Source organism: Microchirus variegatus, assembly GCF_963457635.1.
Source record: "Microchirus variegatus genome assembly, chromosome: 17".
NCBI lineage: Eukaryota > Metazoa > Chordata > Actinopteri > Pleuronectiformes > Soleidae > Microchirus > Microchirus variegatus.
Window position 1 is genome coordinate 12,449,515 of NC_139818.1, and position 17,465 is coordinate 12,466,979.

Genomic DNA, 17,465 nt, shown 5'->3' on the forward strand with positions numbered 1-17,465 from the left:
GCAAGAAGGTGAATTTAAAATAATGAATATTTTGATTGAAAGATTTACATTGGGACGAGCTCAATGTGTTAAATCACAGCGCCACCACTAGAGGGCAGTCATATCCATGACAACCACATGAGCCGGTTGAACCAGGATTTCAGGTGGTGATGGTTCAATGACACGAACTATGGTCTATTACTATAACTCAATAAGTGAGGGTCCAGTTTTCCATTACATCATAATAATAACTGTAATAATAATTATGATCACTATTATCATGTTGGCAATGATTATACCTATCATAATAATAGATTTTTTAATACGTTTTTAAAAATTTCAAAGAATTAAATATGTTCTCTGTGACTTAACACGTCACTTAGTAAACGAAACAATGTTTGCTGCAGTCGAGAACATACGACATTTCCAAATATTTGAAGTCCACCTGTTCTGTTGTTTCCTTTCAGCAGAGCTCCTCCTGCTGGGTGGGTGTGGCTACCTGTCTGAGGCCACACCCACCGAGACACCAAGCCACCTGAAGGAACCGGAGTCACAAACATATCGTGCCGTGGAATTTTGACAGCTCTAATGGGGACATAATCATCGAAACACTGTCTATCGAGATCATGGTCATAAAATACGCCTTCTTCGTCTGTTTTTTGCTCTGTCACATTTCTGGAATTGACAACAAAGGTGAGTGAGACACAGGTGCCTGTTTGTCCTGCTGCATTTGTCCTTCGGGTTGCTTCATTCGTTTGTCACGTGATTTTTCAGGAAGTTGATAATTAAAAGCTGAATGATGAGACGACAACAGAATTCCCTCTCTTTTATTATTATAGTATTTATTTAAAACAACAACCCACATTTCTCTGTATTTGTGTGTGTGTGTGTGTGTGTGTGTGTGTGTGTGTGTGTGTGTGTGTGTGTGTGTGTGTGTGTGTGTGTGTGTGTGTGTGTGTGTGTGTGTGTGCTTCCCTGTGGTAAAATGGCAGAATAACCTCTCAGTATTTCCGTGTATTTATTTATTTGTTTTCTTCATTGCTATTCCCAGACTTCCACAATGAGTTCACATCACAACTTTCCAAGTACTCCATTGTACATCCTCAGGTGATAGAAAGAGGGAAAAGGAGCGTTGACAGGCTGACCGAGTCACAACAGGTTGGTTTTGACAAGGATCGTGGCACAATGCCACTTTTTTTATACCAATATCACAAACTTGAGTCCCTCCTTTTTAAACGATGAAGCTGTTAACACATTTGTGCCATTTCAAGCTGTTTCAAAGACACAATTCTCCAGTTGTATAACAAATATTACTCTCCTGACATCCGATCCAGTGATTTTTACCAGTCTCTGACCCATACTGACTCTCTTATCGGCTCATCCCTGATAACAACTCTGGTTAAATAAAACTTTCACCGATGCTTTAACATGATTACACTAATGATGCACTTTTTGCATAATTACAGAAAGATGGAGAGGAAACAATATTGTATTCGCTTAACATAAACGACAGGCATCTCCTGCTTCGTCTAACGCAAAACAGGTATCTGAACAGAGTGAATTCATACTTACGTTATAATCGTTTCCTGTTGTTGTCCCAATCGTCACGTCTCTCATATTTATTCTCTTCCTGTCAGAGATTTTTTACACCCTAACTTAATCAACTCATCGCTAAGAAGACATGTAAGTCGCCATATGCTTTTGGGGGGGATTTTTTATTAAAAAGCTGGTTTGAACATCAACCCTGAGTGTGTTCTTTCTTACCCTTCTCTCAGGTGCATTGCTATTACCATGGAGAGGTGGAGGGATATGACAATTCAATGGTTGCCCTCAGCACTTGCTCCGGCCTCAGGTTTGAATTGACTCTGGATTGACTTCCTCTATTGAGCAATGGAAAGACAATGTTTGGACAGTTTAGTTTGCTGTAATATCTAACTCCGTCAACGCCCTTTTGCTTTCTTTATGTATGATTTTAAGTATTTTCCACACGAGAATACACAACACATGAGACATCCTGTCTTTGTGCTGTGTTTTTTTTAAACTCTTAAGTCTTTTTTTAATTCTCAAGCTTGTAACACAAGTATTCTGCGTCTTCCTGTTCCTCAAATATTTTTTGCCAGTTGCAACACCACACCTTTTTCTTTTTCGTGGTCATGTATTTACTGTTATGGCGTTGCTTTCCTGCACTGCTTCCCTGTAGGGGTGTTATCATGCTCGATAATGAGACCTATGGACTTGAGCCTTTACCACGGTCGGCGACCAACGATCACATCCTGTACCTCCTGAAGGATGTCCAGACTGAGCCTGTCACCTGTGGCGTCCTCAGCGAGGCGGAGTCGGTACAAAACCATGAAGCCTTTGACCCCGGTCATTCGCTGACTTCACTGCTGCGGGTCAGGATGCTCACTGTGATCACTGTGAACAGTGTGAAGATATTTTAAAATGAATATTGGCTGAGGGTTGGGAGTCAGTGCTCCTCCTTATTTTCTGTTTGTTGTTTTAACAGAGGAGGCGCAATTTACCACAAACCAGTTATGTGGAGTTGGCCTTGATAGCTGATAATCTCAGGGTGGGTTTGTATATCTATCTATGAAATTCACTGTTGTGTGTGGCTGAGTGAATTATCTGTGAAGTCATAATTTACGCATGTGTTCATTTCATTGACAGTATAATTTATTGGAAAAAAATGAGACGGCGGTACGAGAAGAGTTGGTGGAAATGGCTAATCTACTGGACTCGGTGAGATTTTGTAAACAAGAAACAATAAACGTTTCATTTATGGATGTTCTTTATAATCAAAGTCTTTTAATTTCTCATCTGTTCCAGTATTACAAACCACTAAATATCCGTGTGGTGCTCGTGGCCCTGGAGATTTTTAAGGACAGCAATCCTTTCAGTGTGGATGGCACTGCAGGAGATGTGTTGAGGAACTTTGTTCAGTGGAGAAAAAGTGTTCTCATACCAAAGATCAGGCACGACATCGGTCAGCTCATTGTGTAAGTGAAGCCGTCACATGATGATGTTTGACAAGCTGCATTCTTTGTGTTCTGTAATTTGCGATTTGTGTCTTATTTGTCAGTGGTCAGCCTAGGACGTATGAAGGCGGAGTGTTGGGAATGGCTTTCGTTGGCACCGTCTGTTCCGTGGCAACCTCTGGAGGAATCAACGTGGTGAGTCCGTATCCCCTTTACCGTCTTCACACCAGCTGACACTGTGGTGCTTTGGCAATCGCGAGCGTCTGTGTAGAAACTGACACCGTGTGCATTATTCATGGGAAGATCTATAAGTGCAGCTCATTTTCAGATGCTCGGAATAAGACGGGTAGTCGAGTCAAACAGGTAAGACTTGAACTCTGAAGTCTTAAAGATCTCCATGACGCGACGTCTTCCTTTGTGTGACTGGATTCCTGAAATTCTTGTGATTGTGTTATAATTCTATTTTTGATGTGTAAAGAGACTGTGATTAAAAATAAATCTAGTCACATATTTTGAAGGAAGTGCTCCTCTTTTCCCAGCACAAAAAATGTTGTTTATGATGTCCCATCCATTTGGATCTCAGTTTCTTATTATCAATAACAGTGTTTTTTTTCCCACTTGTTTAAGGAATTTTAAGGTGTAGCCTAAGCCGTTTTAAGTTAATGTAACAACACCGATTTAATAACTAAGCACTGAATGGACTTGGGTCTGTTTTCACAGTTCAGCAACAAAAACCTGCCTTTTATATCCACTGTTGTGGCTCACGAGATGGGCCATAACCTGGGCATGAATCATGACGACGGCTGCAGCAGCTGTGATGCGAAGAGCTGCATCATGTCAGCCGGTGCCAGGTAAAACATCTCCCATATAGACAATGAAATTCAAGTCATAGTCCATTGTGTGTCGTTTCTGGTTTAATTAAATAATCCACGTGTATACACTGTGTTGCAGAAAATGAGCCCTTTTTACAGATTTGAACCTGAGAGCCTTTACTAGTTCTATGTTATTTTATTGACTGTTCGCTGCTAGTGTTTTTTTACATACCTGTCTAAACACAATTACTTTGAATGAAGCACATTTTAACATGGGATTAGAGAAGTCCTCTAATTGCATGTTGATAATTGTTGTGTTTACTATTACTACGATGTTACAGGTCATTCATATTGCGCTACAACAAAAACTACAGCTGCATAGACTCGTTTCAGTCAACAAGGGGATTATAAGGAGCAAATATGACCATGTCAAAGAGTGTTAAGTCATAGCCAAATAGACATTTCCATTGATGGCTTTTTTCCCCCCCTTTTACCTTGCAGTGGATCCACCACTTTCAGCAGCTGCAGTGGACAAGACTTTGAGAGGTTGGTCCTCAGGGGAGGAGGCGTGTGTCTGCGAAACGAGCCCTCGCCATCCGATGTGATCGGCACAGCTGAATGCGGCAATGGGCGGGTGGACAAGGGAGAAGACTGCGACTGTGGCAAACCAGAGGTAGAGTTGTTAAGTCTTCTAGGTGAACAGAAGAAGTTGCACAACTTAATGCTGTTGCGCAGTTGCTCTAATACATCATTGTTACATAATAAAGTTTCCACTGTTTTTAGTGGTAAAGACACACCTAAAACAATGTTTTTATGCCATGTTAGATGTGACACCAAGAAATATGAAAGTCTTAGGCCATTGTTGTTTCAGCAGTGCTATAATAATCATCTAAGTATTTGTCAAGCAACAAGAGAAATATAAATATGTATGCTGCATCAAAGTAACATACAAAGTTTTTTCTGCTTTGCTTCTGCGGGCTTAAGTGTAAAAAGCAGAGCAGAAAATCCAAGAGACTAAAGGTATTTTTCCTGATAGTTTGTCAGTGGTTGCAATCCAAAACTCAAAAATAAACTGTTAGAATTAAAAATAGACATGTGCTTCTCCAGTAAGTGACAGAAGACGCATCTTCTCCTGCTGTAGCTTTGTGACACGCAGACAGACGGAAGCTGTGTTCACGAGTCAGGACTATATTAGGATTAGGAGGAAACTTTTGTGAATGCTTCTTAGCGTTTTTACAGTGAAGGAGGCAGGCGGTGACATCAGACTTCCCACGTTCCACAAGTGAACCTGCAGAGCTTTCTGAAAGGATGCCCGAGGTCAATTCCATATTCCGACTTTTTTCAGTGCCGCCTCACTTTCGTAGTGTTGCTGTTAAACTTTCACTTTCCCAGCATCGATTGTGATGTTGAATGCATGGATTGTCACTGGGATACAGGGAATCAAAACACTGCAATAGAGAGACACAGTGTCACTGTGTGTTCAGCAATCTGGTTTTAATACGACAGACATTTGTTTATATTTAAAACTTACAAACTACAGCTTTCAACCTGGAATGGAACTCAAATTCCTATCACTGGTTACACCTGTGTTTGTCCTGTTATTTCATGTCCAAAATGGCTGCTCTCAAAAAGTTACAGTATATATTATACAAGGTTTATTCAAGACATGCTTCATCACTCAATTTAAATCCTGGCTAAAGAAGACCCACCTCTTCTCTTTGGCTTGTAATCTGGTCTTCTTGGTTGAGGATGTCTGTTTCTTTCTTTTCTCTCTTTGATGGTTGTTTTATCCTGTTTTTATCCATTTAATTCATTGTCTGATCGAACCTGTAAAGCACTTTAGTTTAAAATGTGATATACAAATACATTTGACATTGTTTTGTGCGCGTATTGTATGAGTTTAACTCTTTGGAATCTTGCTTATAAGACCAACTTTTAGTCACCTCATCCCATATAAAATGTCAAAGATCACAGAATTTAACAGACATAAAATCCTAATTTTGCATCAGCAAGGCCAACAACAAAGTTGTTTGTATAATATCAGTATGTGTAAAGTAAAACCTTTTGGTGTAACATGAATGCAAGTCTTTTGAATGTGTTGGAAATGATTGTTTTTGCTTTTATTTCATACAGGAATGCAAGACAAAATGCTGTGATCCCGCCACCTGCAGATTTACAGTCGGCTCCGCTTGCGCTCACGGAGAGTGCTGTGACAGATGTCAGGTCAGCACACGAGGCTGGGGTTGTATCTATCTATCTGTATTCATGGGAAAACATTCTCCACACTTACATGTGATCTATGCTTTTGTTTCAGATCAGAGTGTCTGGAACGCCGTGCAGAAAGTCTGTCAACGCCTGTGATCTTCCTGAATACTGTGACGGCAAGGGAGCGTTCTGTCCCAACGACTTCTATATCATGGATGGCCTGTCTTGTGAAAACGACGCTGCCTACTGCTATGAAGGCAGATGCCAGACATATGATTCCCAATGCAGACATCTCTTTGCACCAGGTACATTCACTTATTTCTGAATAATATGTCATCCCAGAGTTTACCAGGAAGCTCGCCTCGCAAGTAATTCATGAATGTCTCCTGTAATAAATATATTATTTATCTCCGCTATTTTATCTTCACAGATCCCGCAACAAAGGCAGCAGATGCTTGTTTTACACACGCAAATGTTCAGGGAAACTTGTTTGGAAACTGTGGCATCATCAGCAACGGAAAGTACATCAAATGTGCTGTAGAGTAAGTACACATCACTTTTTTTTAATTCATAAATAATGGATCGATGGAGTGTATCCCTCCGCCTCTGGGGGAAAATAAACGGCAGCAGTAGCCATGTTACAATGAGGATTAGTTTCACAAGACTGAAACTCTTGAATCATTTATTGCAAAACACTGCTACACAAAGCCCACCTGTTCAAACGCTCTATTGCAAATTTAAGATGTTCTTCTAATCAGGAAAATTAGAATAATCTACCTTCTCATCTGATTTGGTCTTATTCGACTCATGGATGCAACTGTCTTTCTATATTTCATTACATTTGTAATGTTATTAGTGTACAGACACATTTTTAGCATTTAGTGTGGCATAAACCTGAGCTGTGTTTATATGTTTTACTGTACATCGATAGGGAATTCATACAAAAGTGCAAATTGCAATTTACTCCATTTTCTTGTAAATCTTAGTGCAATCTCCTTATTTGTTGATATTGGTGCAATGTCCGTGTACATTTTTCTTGTTTTGTTGTCGTTTGTACTTAAATATTTTGTCTTATTTCGTCAACCTGCCCAGATGTAACAGATGTACTGTAAATCAACCAATAAATTAGCTATAATCTGGCATATTTACATGTTGATGGGCATTAAAGTGCCTCATCGATAAATAAACAAATCTGATGAACAACTGCAGGGCATTAACTTTTTCCTCTTAATTCCGACACCACAGACATGCTATGTGTGGAAAGGTGCAGTGCACTAACGTGGACGTCAACAACCCCCCACCCGGTGCCCATGTCAGTATCCAAGTAGTTAACGGGTCAACTTGTGTGAACGCAGACTTCAACCTTGGCACGGATGTGTTGGATCCTGCCTATGTTAACTCTGGCAGCCCTTGTAGTGCAGGAAAGGTAAGCAGGGTTTGAAACTGGGAACTATTTTTAGAAGTGTGCAAACCAGAAAGGTGGAATGTGACCAGGAACTTATGCAGATTGATTTAGTTCCATGACGGTTCTTCCATTGTGAAAGAAACACAAGATGACTCGCAATGACTCATTTAAATTAAGTTATTGTACCTCTCTTGCAGACCTGTGTGGATTTTAAGTGCGTTAATGCCTCTGTTCTGTTGCCCAACTTGGACTGTAATGCAGAGACCACCTGCAATGACCGAGGGGTAAAACTGCATCTTTGTTACTTTCTTTAATTTCTTTACTAGTAACCAGCCACTAATAAAATGTCTGACTTCACTGCAATCATGTTTTCTGCAGTCATGCAATGACCAAGGACATTGTCATTGTGGAAATGGGTGGGCCCCACCCAACTGTGCCAAGGCAGGGCGAGGTGGCAGCATAGACAGTGGTCCAGCTCAGATAGGTGGGGTTCAAGTTATTCTGTTTACTTTTCCAAACAAATGAGGTTCTCACTGAATGTGTGTCACCTGTAGTATTGTATTGAAGCCCTCATACTGTATGTTGGTGTGTTTGGCTTTGGAATAGTTTCATTAACACCAGTGGAACAGAAACCATGAACATCATTTTAATTCACAGTTGTTTTTTTTTGTCACTGCTGAAGTTACATGTATTGATGTTTTTATTCACATTGACCTCAGACTACTCCCTGAGGGACGGCCTGCTGATCTTTTTCCTGTTGGTGGTTCCCCTCCTGGTCCTTGTCATTCTGGTGCTGCTCTACTTCTTTAGGAGAAGCGCCTTTGATCCCTGTCTGAAAAAAGGCCGCAGGTAAACATCAATGTTGCTGGGCTGTGGTGTTGTAGTTTTCTAGACCTGTCTAAGGTCTCATTTTCGAAAGGTCTCTTGGTCTCGTCTCTACGTTAAACACATTTTTACTCTGGTCTTATCTCGGTCATATAATAGAGGACTATGGATTTTAAATTAAGTCGTAACAAGACAACTGATTTAATTGTATGAATCGTGGTATGAATCTCTTGATGAAGAGGGGTGGAGAAGTAACAGATTTTTATAATCATTGCTTTATTATTACTTGTCTTTATTTGTATTTGCAAAGTGTTCTTTGTGATGTGATTTTCATTACAGACTAAGATTATTAGTTGATTTATTTATTAATTTATTGTTGCTTTTACAGTTCAAATGGAAAAAATGGAAATGCTAATGGACAGCCTAATAGAAATGTTGAAACAGGTCCTGGAAACCAGCCTCCAGTTCATTCTCCCCCTGTGGTAAATGTATTGTTTCTTATTTTACAGTATTGAAACCAGGTTGTCATTACGTGAAAATTAAATCACAAATGTAATAGCAGTAAATCAATAATAACCAACACTATACTAGGGTTTTTTTTCAGTATATCCTTTGAATTTGATTATAAGTCCTTTTTTCCTCATTGTAGCCTGGGAATTCAGCAGATACTTCACCTCCAAGCGACAGGTATGAACCGTTGTAATTTCCTATTGCCCTCACACATGCACAGGAATATACACTTTTGCTTCGTCTTGACTTCTGCGCAAAAGCAAACCTGCAACTGTTTTAACATTATTTTTTGACATAATTGGTCATTTTCAGATATGGAGATCTGGACTATTGGAATATCGATGAGAGCATCGTCACTAAGCAACCAGCAGTACCACGGCAGGGACCCGGAGTCCCCAAACCAATACCATCCAAGCAACCGCATGAATGATTCTCTTCTTGCAATAAATTGTGAATCCATGAAGTTTACTGTAGGTTAACACTAAATGAAGAGAGGGTTTTAAATCGCTGTGTTGAAAAATAATATTAATATACTCTCTGTAACTTGTCTCTGGCACCTTTTTTTTTAAGATGTACTGTTGTCACACGGTGGTGGACGACGCTGGGAAACGTGTATTTATTCACGTGTATGTGTACTGTATATAATTGGATACCTCTTTATGTCTCACTGCAAATATGTGCAGATTTAATATTTTGTAAGTCTATTGTTTGATTGATTTCTGCTCCTATTTTTAACATATTTGATTGCCGGTTGATTGTAAGTATAAAATAAAAGCAACGTCAGATGTTTTAATGTTTACTTCGTATTTATTTATTATTTGGGAAAATAAATGTCAAATTCTGTACCGAGTAATGTATTGACACTGTGTTTGTCTTTAGATCCCCAGACTGTGTCGAGCCTGTGGCTGTTGTTCCCAGGGTCCTCGCAAACTTTTAAACACACAACAAAAAATATGTTAAGGAACATGTATGTCCTTCAACCTAACAGGTGACAAAGTCTGACTAATGTGATGCTGAAGAAATGTTAGTGCTTGTGTCCCATTAGTTACAGTATCTTCTAAGTATGAGGACATCTCAACTCTTAGTTATGAGATTAGGATCTTGATCCTAAAATAATCCTAAAAATAAAATACAGTATTTGATAATTTGATTGATTGATTTAATAATAGGATTTTTTACTGATCCACATGAAGAATAAATTGCTACTAAAAGAAGATGCTAAGAAGAAGGAAGGTAAGATAGTTTAAACACACAATTCATAATAAATATAGTACTGTAAAATCTTGGCGTTCCCTGACCATGAATAAGAGTTGGCAGTTTCCATGTTTTATATATTTATTGCTCTCGTGTGTTTTATTGGTTTTATGTTGTTTTATTGTTTTTATCTTGCTTTTTCTTCCAGATTACATTGCTGTGTTATGTATTTATATGCACTTTGGTCAACTGTGTTGTTTTTAAATGTGCAGAGATGTTTCAACATTTCGTTGTTTTTGCAGAGAAGTTCTTGTAATGTGAGATAAATGGCTGGTTATTTTTAATGAACGTGAAGCGTTTTCCCACTCCTTAACCACAAAGACTTGTTTTTTTTTACCTGCATGCTCTCCTTTGTTGGCTTTTATTCTGAAAGAACTGTTGCCGGAAGTCTCGTGTTTGTTTCCTGTTTCGAACGCGGAAGTCCGCTGTTAACTGCAGTAGGCAATGGCTAGGAGCACAACAGAGGGAAATGTTTGAATATTTAATGGGCTCTTTCGGTTAGGGCATGGCAGCAGAGGACCGGACAGGTGTCACTCAGACTCCGGTCTGTCTGTGTGTCCTCTGCGGGCTTCCTGCTTCTGGGAAGTCCACTCTGGCCCGCACGGTTCTGGGCAGCGCGGCACAGCTTGGATGGAGAGCCACTGTGTTGCCATATGATGACCTGATACCACAGCATGCTTTTCAGATTAGAGCCGTCCAGAACAGCGGTGCTGAGCTCACTGAGGTGGTAAAGACAAATTGTTACGTTCTGGGAATTCAGTTTTCACACTGAGCCAGTCTATAACAATCAAAACAAAAGGGTGTTAACTATAATATGAGGATTATTTGAGAACTATTTGTTTTTATTACCTCTCATAGTTGATAATTCTTCAATTTAAAAGTGTGAATATGGGACATCCAAGTCGAAATTCCTCTAAAGCTGTACAGTAAAAACAAAATTCTGATATCCATTGCACTAATAGATATCATAACTTTTTAACTTTTTGTGCTTTCAAACAATCAATCTGTGAATTATGTTCTTGATAAATTAAGTAGTTGTATGGTCTGTAAAATGTCAGAGTATAGTGAAAGATGTCGATCAGTGCCTCTCGAACCTCAAAATGAAAAACAATCTCTGAAAGTTTATCAGTTTGATATCAGTCTATTTTAGAGACATAATTCTCTACCTGTGTAAAAAATATTCTGCTCACATGAAGAAATAAGCAGCCCACAATATGACTCAGCTAAAAGGACTGTTGATAAGTTTTATTTACATTTTTACACTCTGTAAATAGTAAAGTATGCAATCTTTCACCGTCACAATTAAATAATCAAATATGTCGGTCACATGTGGTATATTCTTCATAAACTGTGACAATGAAAGTTATTGTCCTTGTTTGGATTCCTCTGATATGTTCATTTTATTAAATATTCTCAATGTGTTGACATTCATGTTTTTCAGCATTTTAATTGAATAACTTCTTCTTCTAGCAAACTGAATGGAAGTTACACAGACACGCAGTGTTGCAGTGCATTGAGCTGTTCCTTAAGACACGTGAAGTGATGTCAGAGCCGCCGAGCAGATTTCAGATAAATGCTGCTGCGTGGGAGCGCTGTGTCCGTGATCTGCTGCGGCCTGAAACACTGGACCACTCTCAGACCGACCGGACGCCACTGCTCTTTATTCTGGATGACAACTTCTACTATCCCAGCATGAGATATGAAGTGTACCAACTTGCAAGAAAGTGTAAGCACCTTTGTGTGTGTGATACCAAAAGTCAAACTTGACATCAAAATGTCCAGTGTGCAACGTTGAGGAGGATTTATTGGCAGAAATTGAATATACCAACCCAAAGTAAGCCTTTTATATGTACCTTTGGAAGCCAACATCTTTCCCTGCCACATTTGTACAGCAGCCTGAATGGACAAACCAGCAAGGCTCGTGTTTGTTTGTTTTAATTGGAAGCTTACTTTGCAAACATAGAAGAACAATATCCTTTCTTTGGAAAGGGAGGGGTGGATGGAGGAATTTGTTCCAGTCTGCAGTCTTCACAAACTGTCACTCACTGGACCTTTAAATTCTGGAGATTCGAGCATATTACAAGCACTTGAATGCACCAGGAAATACAGTATTATCAAAAGGCATCATTTTGCATTAGAACAACATAAAATTGGCACTTTTAAAGGCAGCTACATGTTGACTATGATAAATTGGTGATTCCAACCACTGAAAAAACTCACCGCCAAGATGAGAGATCAGTGTAAAAATGTGTGAAGACAGAAAATTAAACCATCATTGTGTTGTGCCCAAATGTGTGGGTTGTCATTGCAGATTCACTGGGGTTCTGCCAGGTGTATCTACACTGTGATTTGGAGTCCTGTATCAGTAGAAACCAGAGTAGACCTGAGCCCGTTCCCACTGAGGTGATACTGGACATGGTGAAGCGTTTGGAGTCCCCAAACCCAGAGAAAAACCCATGGGAGGAGCTGAGCATTTTGCTCAATACTACAGACAAATTATACACATGTGACATGTAAGACATTACACTGAGCAGATGTGAATACTTACTATTAAAGTGATGCATGAATCAGTTATTAATGAATTGCCTCTGTCTGTGCTTGTCCTCAGCCAGAGGGTGATGGAGTCAATCTCCTCTTCCCTGAGAAACCCGCTGAGGCCAATTGAGGACAACACCGAACAAAAGGTGTGTCAATCCTCTTTGTGCAGGTGAATCTATTCTTAAATATGTGAATACAGGAGTGGGAAATTGAGCTGTATATTTGTCACACTGTGCAGGAAGCTGACCGTCAGAAATGTGCCACTAGCGTTGTTCACCAAGCTGACCAGGCCTGTCGACGCCTGATCTCAGAAGCCATGAAAACAGCCAAAGGTTAGCTGAGAGCTTTTTTTTTAACCTCATACACATACAATTTGCAGGCCTGTGTGATAATGATGTCTCATCCCGTCTTCAGAAAATCATGTGTCTTCTGAGTATATGAGGTCTTTGGCCACGCAGCTGAATGAAGCCAAGGCGACATTACTCTGCAGCCTGCGAGAGACGGTGCTGCAAGAAACGTCCCTCGCTCAAGAAGAGGACATTGATGTGGAGCGTGTAGTGCAAAGAGCAGTGGATGTTTTTGACCGTGACAGAAAGGAAATCTTGATGAGAATCATCAGTGACCCCGAATTATTTTTTTTTCACAAAAAACACATTCAATCATGAGGTACCACACACAGCTTTGGAGACTTAATTGTTTACATTTAATCGTGTTTTTTCAGTGAGTTGATCATTGTGGCAGAAACAGTCTAGGATTATTTCATTCCTTTATTTGAATTGAATAAGCAACTGTGTAGTATGAAATATTGATCAATCATTTTCATTTTGTTAATCAGGATACATGATACACTTGAGATTAAGAGGGTTTGTATTGCAGTTATTTCATTCAAATCACATCATCTTGACATTCAACTACAACTTAAAAATAAGGTGAAATAAACATAACATCACAATAAATCTTTAAGACACAGGGTTGTGAATCTTTACAGTGCCTCAATAACAGCTACAGCACTGTGGCTACAGTGACATTTTATTATACACAAAATATAGATACAGGACCACAAAACTGTTCAAGACTGCTTAAAAATGTTGGGTTTTTTTGTTTAAAAAAGGTATAAATATTTCAAAAAAAAGTCTATCTAAATTATTACTGACTAATGACACTGAACAGTTTATCAATTGAGGTATCGGTAAACAAAAGAATAATGAGTGTGGCTGCAAACAAACTTCACCTCGTGAACATCACACCTGCAAAAATCTGTCTAGCTTATTCGGTGCGCAAATAAAGAGTGTGTTCATTTTCAATAAAATAATTGATGTTTGATTTAAAATATTATGTTTAGCTGCCTATGTGTTTGGAGGATTTTCCAAGACATTGCAAACATATGAAAGGAGCATATAACTGCAGCAACACAACATAAATTGCTATCAGTATAAACGGGGGGGGGGGGGGGAATTCAATTAATGTTCATTGTACAGTATAAAGAAAAAGGCCTTTTTGCAGACTGCATTACTCAAGTTTCTCAAGTCTGATTCCAACCGCATTTGGAGGTGGTTTGAAAGCCACGACAAAAAATAGATGGGTACACCTCCGTGGTTACCAAACCAATCCATGCAGAGCAGTTAGTTCTATCTGGATTGAAAATATCTAATCAAGGAATTCTGAACAAGGAATCACTTTTTGTGTTGGCCCCGGGCAAAATGGCATGCAAAGTCGTATTTGTCTACGCACGCGTGTCCACAGATGTTGCACTGGAATGGGTGTTCGTAGCCATGACAGCCCATGTGAATGGTGTAGAGGATGTTGTCAGGAAAGTTAATATCACAGTGCTGGCAAGTATGCATGAGCTGTTGGTCTGGAGTGTTCAGGGCAGGGGTGGGCGTGCTTGGCTGGCTGTTGCTGACGCTCACAGAAAGAGCATTCATGCTGTTCTCGAAGCCGAGGCCAGGACCAGGACTGCCATTTTCGCGGCCCGGGGTGAGAAACACTTGTTTTGATGCCGACATCTGCACGCCGTTTGAACATGCTGCAACCTCTTCAGTGGAGACCTGATGTATGAGGATGGGTTTTTGGTCTTCTAAAGACTCTCTGTCTGGGGACACTGGAGTCGGAGACTCAGGGTGGAGGTCGGCCAATTGCCCAGCAAGTGTAGACAGTTGGTCCAGTGGGTTACTAAACGTCAAACCGTTGGAACCCCTATTATGACCTTCATTCTCATCCATCTTGGGAAGGTTTTTATATTCACCGCCGCTCAAATGGGAGTGAAATTTGTGAGACAAGTCATTTAGATAATCCGTCTTTGGCATAGAGTTCGGGTTCAAATTGATGAGCAGTCGTCTGCTGAAGCCCATCGTGCTTGTCCTCTTTTGCAGGGTGCCCAGCATCCTCTTATTGGCGAACGCGGAGCGCACGACCCTCGTGGGCAGGAGTTTGTGGCGGCGGCGGCGATGGTGCGACAGGTTGCTGCGGTCGCTGCAGCGGAAGGCGCAGAGGTCACACTTGTACGGCTTCTCTCCTGTATGCGAACGCATGTGGGCTTCCAAGTGGCGCTCATACGCCGAGGCGAATGGGCACAGCTGGCAGCGGTGAGGTTTTTCTCCTGGTTTATGGTAAGAAGAAAAAATGCAGTGAGATAAAGACAGAACAAGATCTTTTTACTTGTCTAGTTTATGTAGACAATATTCTGTAAAGCCTATTTGACTTCAACAGTAGATTATTTTTAATCATAATTTGTATATGTTGAATGTAGATAACTCGGCCCTGTGATGGACTGGTGATCTGTCCAGGGTGTACCCAGCCGATCGCCCTATGTTAGCTGAGATGAGCACAGTGCCCTCTCGCCCCCCTCATGTGGAGGATAAAGCTGTAGAAAATGGATGGATAAATGTAGATGCCTCAAATTTTGCTTAATTTTTGAGGAAAATTAAACTAATTTAAGGGTTACATGAGAAAAGTCACAATGACAATGATGTGTGCACAAGCCTGTTGAGCAAGCTGGTGAAGTATTACAAAAATAGAATAGAATCATGCTTAAGTTTTCTCAAAGAAGCCACTGGTATGTGACCACTCCTTCAGCACCTGTAATGTTTCTAATAAAAGTTCTTGGGCCTGGCGTTGTCTTAGTGAACAAATGCAAAGGAAATACTGACCCGTGTGGATGCGGATGTGCTCTGTTAAACGAGCGACGCCCTTGTTGGTATAGCTGCAGTAGCTGCACTTGTACTTTCCATCGAAGGTTCTCTCCAGTCCGTCCATCTGCACGTCGGACCCTTCCTCCATAGACAGGTTGACCTCTGCCGACGGAGGGTCCAGACCATTCTGTTCACTCCTGGGTGCAGCTAGAAACAAAGACATCAGGACTTTATCGTCTTACCGTGTAGAGGTGGAATATAAGAGACGACACTGTGATGAAGTATTTTTTGTGCTTATTTCCGAACAATTTCAGTAGTTGGCTGTAAAATGCATGTTTCACCTCTCATTTAAGAGGCTTCTTCAGTTCTGACTGCCTGGTGGACAAATTCTGTTTTTTTAGCCTGTGTAGGCTAGATACCCGTTTAGAGAACCGTTAAACAATTCAGGACATTCTCCCTCTGATCCAGTTTCAGGATGTTCGTTTCACCCGAGTCAAGGTGTGAAATTTATATTCAGGAAACCAAACAACCACTGCATAAATGCATGGCACAGCACAGAAGTGCCAGTTCATCTGGACAGGACTCAGACAAAGAACACTCTTTTAATGCTGAGAATTTACGCATTCTGGTCAGAGAGGACAGATGGTTTGACAGAGAAGTGAAAGGAGCCCTGTGCATAAACCTGGAGAATCCATCACTCAACAGAGGAGAGGTCCTAATACACCAGCTATCAGCTACATCAACACTCACACGCAGAACAACAAAAGGTGCACTCCAACACGAACACAATAGCACACTGTGTTTCTCAGGTGACCCTTACGTCCCTCTTTCACACCTCGACTCAGGTCAAATTAAAAACCTGAAACTGGATCACAGGGAGAATGACCTGCATTGTTTAATAGCTCTCGAGACAGGTATCCAGCTTACAGAAGAAGTTTATTGGATGAGATGTGTGGAGTTTTATTTAACTTTAATGCACAAAAACAACATAATTATATGTGGGGCTTGGTGGGGCTAATTAATTACATCTCCCTAAATGTTTGAAATGTCTGTCAACGTGTTTTCTTTTGTTATTGCACTTTAAAGAACAATTACTTCACAATTAGAATGTATACCCCTCTATTATTTTGTGCACTACACAAGATGAACTTCTTTTTAGACAGGTCATCAACCTAAGTAAAATAACATCAAATGAAAATCAGTTTTCCTTGATTGTAATATGTTCCACCTGTGATCACGGTATGTATTTTAATATAGTCCATCTCACCGGCTTGAAATGTCTCCACTGACTCTTTCTCTCCACAAACAGAGCCCGAGATCATGTTGACATGTTGAGTTTGCTGTGTCAGGTACTCCTGAAATTCCTTCACAAAATCCACAGGCTCGGTTTTTATCTCCTCCATTTCGACCTAGTGTGTAGAAGCTGAAAAAGATGAACAAAGCAAGTCGGTGGTCAGGTCAGGCATGTGATAACTTAGCTTTCACATTTGAAAACACATAACATAAAGTGGCTAACGAAACTAGCCGTCTTTGAAACATTAGCTCACAGGCGTGAAAACAGCACCAGGCTCTGTCTAACACCGACTGTTTGACACCATATTCAACAAATTCTATAACTACCCTTTCAGCAAATGAATAACAAGAACGTTAAACAGAAGAGAAACGCGGAAATCAAACCCTAAGTATAAATGGTCAGTTATGTTACCAGGTGAACGAATGCCTGGCCGATTCAGTTGAGGCGTCTGTGTTCCGTGTGCACATAAACGCAACTGTTGCATTCGCGTACCGTTGGTAAAACATACCCTAAAACCAATCCAGGTGCTCGCGGCTA

At 40.3% G+C, this 17,465-nt stretch overlaps 3 protein-coding genes across 3 annotated transcripts; 2 read left to right on the plus strand and 1 right to left on the minus strand.

Annotated features, from left to right (window-relative positions):
* Nucleotides 1–605: 605 nt before the first annotated feature.
* Nucleotides 606–9,141, plus strand: adam9b (ADAM metallopeptidase domain 9b; the record flags this gene model as incomplete). The annotated part of the gene is made up of 18 exons (XM_083903662.1): nt 606–672; nt 1,031–1,137; nt 1,755–1,831; nt 2,180–2,372; nt 2,486–2,548; nt 2,647–2,718; nt 2,806–2,975; nt 3,059–3,149; nt 3,675–3,805; nt 4,268–4,439; nt 5,900–5,989; nt 6,081–6,276; nt 6,402–6,513; nt 7,217–7,397; nt 7,574–7,660; nt 7,755–7,860; nt 8,096–8,225; nt 9,024–9,141. The coding sequence occupies 18 exons, from the start codon at nt 606–608 to the stop codon at nt 9,139–9,141; spliced, it is 2,163 nt and encodes a 720-aa protein (XP_083759788.1).
* A 1,329-nt stretch (nt 9,142–10,470) lies between these two features.
* Nucleotides 10,471–13,168, plus strand: pstk (phosphoseryl-tRNA kinase; the record flags this gene model as incomplete). Its single annotated transcript, XM_083903663.1, has 6 exons — nt 10,471–10,692; nt 11,436–11,691; nt 12,277–12,478; nt 12,574–12,649; nt 12,742–12,835; nt 12,918–13,168. The coding sequence occupies 6 exons, from the start codon at nt 10,471–10,473 to the stop codon at nt 13,166–13,168; spliced, it is 1,101 nt and encodes a 366-aa protein (XP_083759789.1).
* A 1,008-nt stretch (nt 13,169–14,176) lies between these two features.
* On the minus strand, nt 14,177–17,037 carry LOC310938961 (zinc finger protein Pegasus-like; the record flags this gene model as incomplete). The annotated part of the gene is made up of 3 exons (XM_083903615.1): nt 14,177–15,102; nt 15,653–15,841; nt 16,902–17,037. The coding sequence occupies 3 exons, from the start codon at nt 17,035–17,037 to the stop codon at nt 14,177–14,179; spliced, it is 1,251 nt and encodes a 416-aa protein (XP_083759741.1).
* Nucleotides 17,038–17,465: the final 428 nt, after the last annotated feature.